Genomic DNA, 8899 nt, shown 5'->3' on the forward strand with positions numbered 1-8899 from the left:
ACTACCGGCCCTGCTGCGACTCCCGGCCAGCCTGTTACGAAGGAGGCGAGGCTGCCATCTGAAAGCCACCCGTTTTTTTTGAAACAGAGTTAAGACTTTCTCGTAGAAAGTAGCACTCGTTTATTAAAATAGCTACAGAAGACAGCAGACCCAAGATAAGCCCGGCCTCCGCGCAGCAAGTCAGAGAGAAACAATTCCGTGTGTCTCAGCCTCCGGCAGACAAAACACTCCCTGGGACTCGAGTTCCGCAGGAGAACACAACGCAAATGTCCAACACTCCCTTTTATACCCACCTTGGGTCCATGATTGGTGGTTTTTGGATCTTCACAGCGATTGGTCCATTTTGGGGGCTCTTATTGGTCTTTAACAACATTCATTCCTGTCCAATCCTTCCTTCAGGGCCTGGAGAGATTGGACAGGCCCTTTTACCAATCTGATGTCACTATGCAGACTTCACTCACACGATGTTACCACCCCCTCACACCTCGTCCTGGACCTCCACCTCTAAAACTCTTAACATTAGTGTAACTTATTAGAACATTTCAATTAACTTCAAAAACAATTAACCTCTTCAAAACAATTAACTTAGAAAATTAACAACATTAACTTGCAAGAAACGAACCAAATTTTACCCATAACAAGCCCTCAGCCGGGCCTGTGCCCACAGGGCAGGAGCAGAGGCAGGAGCCGCGGCAGGGCCGCAGCCCAGCCCCTCCCCGCCCGGCCGCAGCAGGAGCCGCTCGCCTCGGAGGCTGCGGCGCTTCCGAAAGAGGAGGGCCCCGGCCCGCAGGACGGCCTGGAGCTCCGCAGCGAGAGGAGGCGCCGGCGCCGCGAACGGCAGCGCAGACGGCGCAGGTTCAGGGGAAGGGGATGAGGCTCTTTGTGTGCCACGCTGTGGCAGCTCTGCCGTCCCTGCCTTCGCCTTGAGCCCTTTGGTTCTTTTCCCTGAGCCTTGATCCCCGTCCTCGGCCAAGGGCCCCCGGAGCCCTTTTCTGGGCTGCAGGCAAAGCTCCTGAAGCCATGACCATAGAAGAGCTTCTGGAAGAGTTTACAGTCTGTTGATCTCTGTTAGTTAGAATTGTGATGGATCAGCTTAGAGCTGTAGAGAAACAAATTTTCAGGGATTATTCCTCTTCAAATCTATTTCCTTTTAACCCAAAAGGAAGAGGAGGTTCACTGCTGCTGCCATGTTACGCTTATAATTAGTGTAATACTAGTTATTAAACTGGGGAAAGCAACAAGAGCAGTGCAGCAAAGAACTTCAAGCAATAAAAGTTAGAACTCCGCCCAAATGATCCCAAGCTGATGCAGTTACACACCTTGGTTTTGCCCAGGAAGTTTGTGGTGTTTTCTTTTTCTAGGAATGCCCCCACCTCCCTGCTGAAGATCAGAAGAATGAGTCTGGGAGCAGGACAGCTGCCAGCACTTTTAAACCGAAATGTGACGGTCATTTTTCACTCAAGCTCTGTCACCTTTAGGATAGATGAAAGAGGCTTTTCCTCCCTTTTAATAATGGGTGTGTGGTGGGCCAAACGTTCTCTTTTCTTTTGATAGAAACCTTCCTAGAGTTGAGGTGGAGCTGTGGGGGAACCGATGAAATTTTTAATTGCCACAGTAATTGCTTGTATTGACAGTTTACTAATGTTTGTGACTTGTCTGTATTTTCATCACAAGTGATTTATTGGGAGACCAAATATTAGTCAAAGAACTTAATATTATTTTTTTAAATGGAAAAAAAAACAGTGTAGGAAAAGTCCTAAGGATGTGTAATTTTTCTCAATAAAAACAGACATATTCGAAATCATGTTAACCTTCCCAGCTCTGCCTTGGGAGGTTTTAGAATTATTATATTTTGGCTACATTTTTTAGAGTTCATAATAAAGGAACTAAAGAATCCTAACAGAACACAAAATATTGTCCCATGAGGAATGGTTGACTTCACCTTCCTCATCTCCTTTTGCCAACAATGCTGTCACCTAAGCAGCAGTGGCATCATGGCCATGACTCTGAGAGGTGGCAGCTCTGTGACCCACACGGTGCTGCTGGCAGACCTGGCTGCTGCCTACTCAGGGCTCAGGTAGGCACCTGAGCTGCCTTGCTGCACGGCCAAATCCATCTCAATCCTGCAGTGCAGCCCAGAGGTGCTGCTCAGCTGCCACCTGCAGGACTTGCTGGAGGGCAGTGCCGTGAGCTGGAAGTGATGTGATTGTGGCAAAAGCAGCCAGGCTGATGCCACCAACATCTGGACCCAGTGGACCACTTTCTCTGCGTCCAAGCACAAGCCTGTGCAGAGGGTGTCCAGCAGGTACCAGTCCTGATGCCAGGGCAGCTGGCCACCAGGGGCATGGAGAAAGCACATCTGCCCCAGCAGCTGCTCCCCTGAGCACAGGCACTCCAGTGCCACACGGATGCGCCCGGCTGGAGGCTGCTTTGTGCTCTCTGGGGTGAAGGAGTGGCCGGGGGGTGGCCGCAGGATGACCAGCGGGCGGTAGGCGCTGCTGTCCTCCTGGATGCTCCAGGCTTCAGAGCTGCTGTCCGTGCCAGTGGCTGGGTGCAACTCTGGCATGAAATTCCTCCGGGAGAGCACTCGGCACACACCGAGGAGCTCGTCCACCAGCTCCTTCAGCACCTTCATGCTGGGCAGGCCCTGCTGTAGAATCACAAAGTCACAGAACAGTTGGGCTTGGGAGTGACCTAGAAAGGCGAGCCCGCAGCGATGAGCAGGGACATTCTCAACTAGACCAGGTTGCTGACAGCCCATTCCAGCCTTATCCTGGATGTGCCCCTTGGTGATGGGGTGGGCACAGCCAAAGTGCTGCCACCACTGCCTGCACCCTTGACCTTCTCCTTGCTCTCAACCTTCTCCTCACTGCCAACCTTCTCCTGACTGCTAAACTTCTCTGCTGCCACCCTTCTCCTGGCTACTGACTGTCACCCAGCTACTGACATTCTTCTTGCTGTTGACCTTCTCATAGCCAAACTTCTCACTGCTGACCTTCTCCTCAGTGTGGAACTTGAAGCTGACAGCCTTGTCCTTTCGGTTGGATCCCTCCTGCTCTCTGCAGCTGGCAAATCCACACTTCCTTCTCCTGAGCAGACCGTAGGCCATAGCTACCAGAACCAGGGCTGCTGCACTGCCCCAGAGCAGCCAGTGCTGTTTCAGTGCAGGACAGAGCAGGGTTTCCATTATGCCACTGGTGCCCTCAACCTCCTGCAGGAGCCGAGACATCTCCTGGTGCAGAAATTCCTCACGCTCCTGCATGCGCTTCACTTCATTCTTATCAAATTCTACGTCCACCGTCAGCCCAGTCTGGGCAGCTAACAGGGCCAGGATGAAAGCCAGTGTTGGAGACATGGCCTGGTGGGAGAAAGGGGGCTCAGCACATCTGGCTGGGAGGGAGCACTGGGCTGACAGCACCTGGAATGTCCCCAGAGCCTCTCTGGGGGACAGTGGGAGCCCCAAGGCCCTCTTCCCCAGCCGTGGGGACAGTGCCCTGTCCTGAGGGCCCCTGCTCTCACTCTGGGTTTAAACCTCCAGGGCATCGTTCCCAGCCCCCATCCAGCCCAGCATTCCCCAGCGTGCTTCTACAATAAATAACTTTATAGCAACTCTTAGCAGCTTCGCTTTTTACATAAAAGAAGAATAAGCCCAACAGTGTGGGTGCCCAAGAGGCACCCGGAGGTTTGACTAAACCTCACACACCAACTTAAATACTGGGGAGGTCCTGAGGGAGGGTACAACACAATGAACAATCAGGGCATTCCAAGGGAGGAACACGAGGCGGGGATGAATACATAATTAAACAATGAGGGAAAACGTAGGCGGGGAACAAATGTTTTAACAAATAGTATCTTGAGGAAGAGCTAACTGACATAGACGATTCTAGAAGGTTAGGAGGGGTTGGGGAGGATTGACAATACCATGGGAGGGGATTTGGGAGACTGATAGGGAACAGTCTGGAAAAATGGGATGGGACAAGTGCAGATTGATGGCGGAAAGCAGGAACTTGGGCAACTGATATCACAACAAACGGGGGAACAACATTGAAACAAACTATTAGCATAAAGGAGGACAACAATAAAATAGTAAACTGCAACAATCCAGCCTGTAGTTGTGGAAACTGGTGTGAAGCAATTTAGGTGGCTGAGGCTGGTCTGGCTGTATTAAGTATAGTTATGTGAACTATTGCAATACCTTTTTCTTTTCCTGTGTCTACCAACAATAATAACAAGCTATTTACAGAACCCTGTATCAAATGAATTTCATGCTTACTTGGTTTTGAAGTGCTTAGGAACTCTGCAGGTTTTATTTAGAATCTGCTTCAGTCAAAGTGAGTTTTTGTCTCAAGTTAACAAATCTTGGATCACACCTCAGCCCCTGAATTCTGGGAACATTGTCTGAGTAATTCTAAAGAGAAATTTACATGCTTGCTTAGAACTTTAGATGGAAACAGGTTAATTTTAAAAACCCTAAAACAAAGTAAAAAAAAAAAAAGTAATTTTACCACTTTTGTTATTATCACCTCAAAAGTGATTTTGCAAAATCACTTCCAAAATTTTCCAAAATAAATACTATATTCAAACTGTGGAATTGGATCTGGTGGGTGGGGACAGGGGTGTGGCTTCACCTGCAGGTACAGGACACTTTAACCTAAAACCATGGGACACGCTGGGACATGTAAGAGCATGTCCAGACATGTTCCTTGTTCTGCCTGCAAGTAGTGCAGACGTTTGTTATTTTTGTTACATTAAAAGCCTCTGAGTTTCGAGGCCACTCCATCATTCTTGTGTCTCTATTCTCTACACCATGGACTTCCCGTCTGGACCAGTCCTGCTATCGTTGCCCGCCAGCAGCAAAATCAAACGAGCACCAAGAGCTAAAGGAATATGACAGAGTCTGGTCTAAAAAAATTACAAATTATTCCTCCTTTTCAAAAGTTGCCACAAATTCTCTCTGTTATTAAAACAAAGAGGACTTCTTTAAAATTTCATCCCATTTATTGAACTGCTTGGATGGTATTTAGGAAAAAGATGCAGCAGCTCTGTGACCCACACGGTGCTGCTGGCAGACCTGGCTGCTGCCTACTCAGGGCTCAGGTAGGCACCTGAGCTGCCTTGCTGCACGGCCAAATCCATCTCAATCCTGCAGTGCAGCCCAGAGGTGCTGCTCAGCTGCCACCTGCAGGACTTGCTGGAGGGCAGTGCCGTGAGCTGGAAGTGATGTGATTGTGGCAAAAGCAGCCAGGCTGATGCCACCAACATCTGGACCCAGTGGACCACTTTCTCTGCGTCCAAGCACAAGCCTGTGCAGAGGGTGTCCAGCAGGTACCAGTCCTGATGCCAGGGCAGCTGGCCACCAGGGGCATGGAGAAAGCACATCTGCCCCAGCAGCTGCTCCCCTGAGCACAGGCACTCCAGTGCCACACGGATGCGCCCGGCTGGAGGCTGCTTTGTGCTCTCTGGGGTGAAGGAGTGGCCGGGGGGTGGCCGCAGGATGACCAGCGGGCGGTAGGCGCTGCTGTCCTCCTGGATGCTCCAGGCTTCAGAGCTGCTGTCCGTGCCAGTGGCTGGGTGCAACTCTGGCATGAAATTCCTCCGGGAGAGCACTCGGCACACACCGAGGAGCTCGTCCACCAGCTCCTTCAGCACCTTCATGCTGGGCAGGCCCTGCTGTAGAATCACAAAGTCACAGAACAGTTGGGCTTGGGAGTGGCCTAGAAAGGCGAGCCCGCAGCGATGAGCAGGGACATTCTCAACTAGACCAGGTTGCTGACAGCCCATTCCAGCCTTATCCTGGATGTGCCCCTTGGTGATGGGGTGGGCACACCAAAGTGCTGCCACCACTGTCTGCACCCTTGACCTTCTCCTTGCTCTCAACCTTCTCCTCACTGCCAACCTTCTCCTGACTGCTAAACTTCTCTGCTGCCACCCTTCTCCTGGCTACTGACTGTCACCCAGCTACTGACATTCTTCTTGCTGTTGACCTTCTCATAGCCAAACTTCTCACTGCTGACCTTCTCCTTAGTGTGGAACTTGAAGCTGACAGCCTTGTCCTTTCGGTTGGATCCCTCCTGCTCTCTGCAGCTGGCAAATCCACACTTCCTTCTCCTGAGCAGACCGTAGGCCATAGCTACCAGAACCAGGGCTGCTGCACTGCCCCAGAGCAGCCAGTGCTGTTTCAGTGCAGGACAGAGCAGGGTTTCCATTATGCCACTGGTGCCCTCAACCTCCTGCAGGAGCCGAGACATCTCCTGGTGCAGAAATTCCTCACGCTCCTGCATGCGCTTCACTTCATCCTTATCAAATTCTACGTCCACCGTCAGCCCAGCGTGGGTGGCTAACAGGGCCAGGATGAAAGCCAGTGTTGGAGACATGGCCTGGTGGGAGAAAGGAGGCTCAGCACATCTGGCTGGGAGGGAGCAGGGGACTGGCAGCACCTGGAATGTGCCCAGAGCCTCTCTGGGCACCTGCCACACTGAGAGCCCCAAGGCCCTCTTCCCCAGCCCTGGGGACAGTGCCCTGCCCTGAGGGCCCCTGCTCTCACTCTGGGTTTAAACCTCCAGGGCATCGTTCCCAGCCCCCATCCAGCCCAGCATTCCCCAGCGTGTGCACTCACTGGCTGTCACAATCCAACTGCCCGCTGCTGCCTCTGGACACAGGTGTCAGTGTGACCTGTCCTGTGTGATGTCACAGCCAGCAGAACCACGTCACTCAGCTGCCAGGCTGGCCGTGCCCCTGCTCACAGCTCCCACTGTGACCCATGCTCTGGCATGTCACAGCCCCCAGAGCCACCTCCCAGCCCACAAGGCCCGGCCTTCATCCCTCAGCAGCTCCTGGGCATCCTCACCTTGAGTGCAAAGCCAGCCACAGGAGCCCTCCAGGGTGCTCTGGATCCAGGCTGCACACACCCTAAAGTCATCATTGAAAGGAACATGGGGACTGGAGCTGGATCTTCCTGTGCTGACCACCCCTGACTGCCCTCTAGGAGAACCTAAACCTCACCTGCTGCAACTCGAGCACATTTCCTCTCTTCCTATCCCTTGTTTCTTGGGAGAAGAGATCGATCCTCACCTGGCCACAGCCTCTTGTCTGAGAGCTGTACAATTTGGCTGGAGCACTCAGCAGCAAACCAAAGGGCAAACCAACACATGTGAAGTGTTACAGATTTTTTTTTCCCTGCTGCTCTCTGGTGCAATATCACTGCCATGCTCCTGGGGAGAACGGGGACGCTTTGCTCGGAGCATTTCTTGTTTGTTTATCTGCACCAACTCTGCACACTTAGATTTGAGATTTGAGAAGTTCATTCTTGTCAGCACACATGATTCTGGGCTTGACACACAAGTGGTTCCAGTCTTTGGATAGTCCCCACCTGACCTGAGTTAAAGCATAGGAATGGTACATTCCTGGGAAGAACACTCCCGTTGTCCCCAAATATTTGCCCCATTTCAGGCTTATTTATAGTTAAAAGTTTCTTGAAATTCAGAATGATATTATTTCAGAAAAAGGGGGGAAAAATTAAGCTCAGTGAAGGAACCATCATGTAAAGTCAAATTTCAAATACCTACAGCTCTTGAAATTTCATCTTTTGTGAAATTTCACTTCTACAACCATAAAGAAATCATAACAGCTTCAGACCAACTCCTGACACATTCAGCAGTGTGCCATGTTCGATATTCTGCCTGCCAAATGACTTCTGAGTCAGACTGTATGTGAGTTCAATGCAGCTGAACATCATTCCCTGTTGCCTTAGTGCATACACACCTTTGTATCTCCTGACTGGCATGATGTTGATAATCCACCATTGTGTCACACAGTGGATCTGCACTACATGAAACACCAATGTGACAGAGCTGGGTAAGGGGACAGCTGGAAGAAATATTTTCTTTTCCACCTGGGGATAGTGGGAGGAAACTGCCTGAGGAGAACACAGGGAAATCTACAGCTTCAGTACTGGAGTTCCCTAAAACTGCTCTGCAGATCCAGCTCTTCAGCTGCACAGCCACCACTGTCATTGTTCTGCGGGAAGTGGTGGCTCCCAAGCAGCCCTTTTGCTCAGAGCCAAGGCAGGACAGGGATGAAGAAAGGGCCTTTTCCTCTCTATAGACCTTCAGTGGGAACTTTATCATATCTGCTCCACTGTTCCACTACAGCTCTCCCAAACTATGTGTGTGCAATTTTTATTTGCCCTATTGTCTTGGTTTGAAAAGACGGGTGTCTGCTAGGGAAGGCAGGGCCTTGCCTTGGACTGGAGAATGGAAACTCTTTTTCTCTGAATTATTATGATTTTGAAATTCAGAGGCTGTCAGGCAAAGATATGAGGATAGGAATAACAGTTCTTTACTAGTATGTATAACAAGGCAAACAAAGAACAGTAACTTTGCATTAACAACAAACAGAACCAGGGACCCAGTACCAGTCCACTCACTGCAGGCACTTGCCCCTTTGGTGCAGTTATCATCACAGCTGGCAGGAAGGAGCAAAAAATCCAGGGGTGGTGGACGAGATGTGTCAGGAGTTCTGTGTCAGGAGTTGCAGAATGTCCTGGGCAGGCAGGAGGGTGTGGGTACTGAAGTAAATGGGCCAGGAGACCAGCTCCCTTTGAAAGGCCTTTATTAAGGAATCAGCTCTTTGTTTGTGGGTGGGGGTACTCGTGGGGTGCGCACACACCACCGCTGCTCCCAGATGACAACGCTGAGGAGGAGGTTCAGTGCAGCTTTGTCCACGAAGGGCAGAGCTGGGGCTTCCATCCTCACAGGAGTCTCCTAGGAAGACTATTTTTGGCTCACTGTCTAGGGTCCCATTTCCGAACGGGCACTGTTCTTATCAGGGTAAGGATCCTGGGTGTCATGCATGTGCAGTTCCAGGAGACAGTTCCTGATACAGATAAACCATCTTGGCT

The 8899-nt window shown here is 50.9% G+C and overlaps 2 protein-coding genes across 2 annotated transcripts; both read right to left on the reverse strand.

Moving 5' to 3' along the window:
* Positions 1–2062: 2062 nt before the first annotated feature.
* Positions 2063–3355, reverse strand: LOC148219663 (inositol 1,4,5-trisphosphate receptor-interacting protein-like 1). Its single transcript, XM_088157136.1, has 2 exons — positions 3029–3355; positions 2063–2650 (listed from the first exon to the last, which is right to left on the reverse strand). The coding sequence occupies exons 1-2, from the start codon at positions 3353–3355 to the stop codon at positions 2063–2065; spliced, it is 915 nt and encodes a 304-aa protein (XP_088013262.1).
* A 1727-nt stretch (positions 3356–5082) lies between these two features.
* LOC148219664 (inositol 1,4,5-trisphosphate receptor-interacting protein-like 1) lies at positions 5083–6374 on the reverse strand. The gene is made up of 2 exons (XM_088157137.1): positions 6048–6374; positions 5083–5670 (listed from the first exon to the last, which is right to left on the reverse strand). Exons 1-2 carry the CDS (start codon positions 6372–6374, stop codon positions 5083–5085), a joined length of 915 nt encoding a protein of 304 aa, XP_088013263.1.
* Positions 6375–8899: the final 2525 nt, after the last annotated feature.

The sequence above is a fragment of the Sturnus vulgaris genome, chromosome Z, assembly GCF_052056855.1.
Source record: "Sturnus vulgaris isolate bStuVul1 chromosome Z, bStuVul1.hap1, whole genome shotgun sequence".
In the NCBI taxonomy this organism is placed as follows: Eukaryota; Metazoa; Chordata; class Aves; order Passeriformes; family Sturnidae; genus Sturnus; species Sturnus vulgaris.

What these genes read in the sequence shown, in the direction of transcription:
- LOC148219664 (XM_088157137.1), bottom strand. Translation starts at nt 6,374, where the DNA reads ATGTCTCCAACACTGGCTTTCATCCTGGCCCTGTTAGCCACCCACGCT. An exon ending in GATCCAACCGAAAGGACAAG is followed by an intron (nt 5,671 to 6,047) that starts GCTGTCAGCTTC and finishes GTGATTCTACAG; the next exon opens with CAGGGCCTGCCCAGCATGAA.
- LOC148219663 (XM_088157136.1), bottom strand. Translation starts at nt 3,355, where the DNA reads ATGTCTCCAACACTGGCTTTCATCCTGGCCCTGTTAGCTGCCCAGACT. An exon ending in GATCCAACCGAAAGGACAAG is followed by an intron (nt 2,651 to 3,028) that starts GCTGTCAGCTTC and finishes GTGATTCTACAG; the next exon opens with CAGGGCCTGCCCAGCATGAA.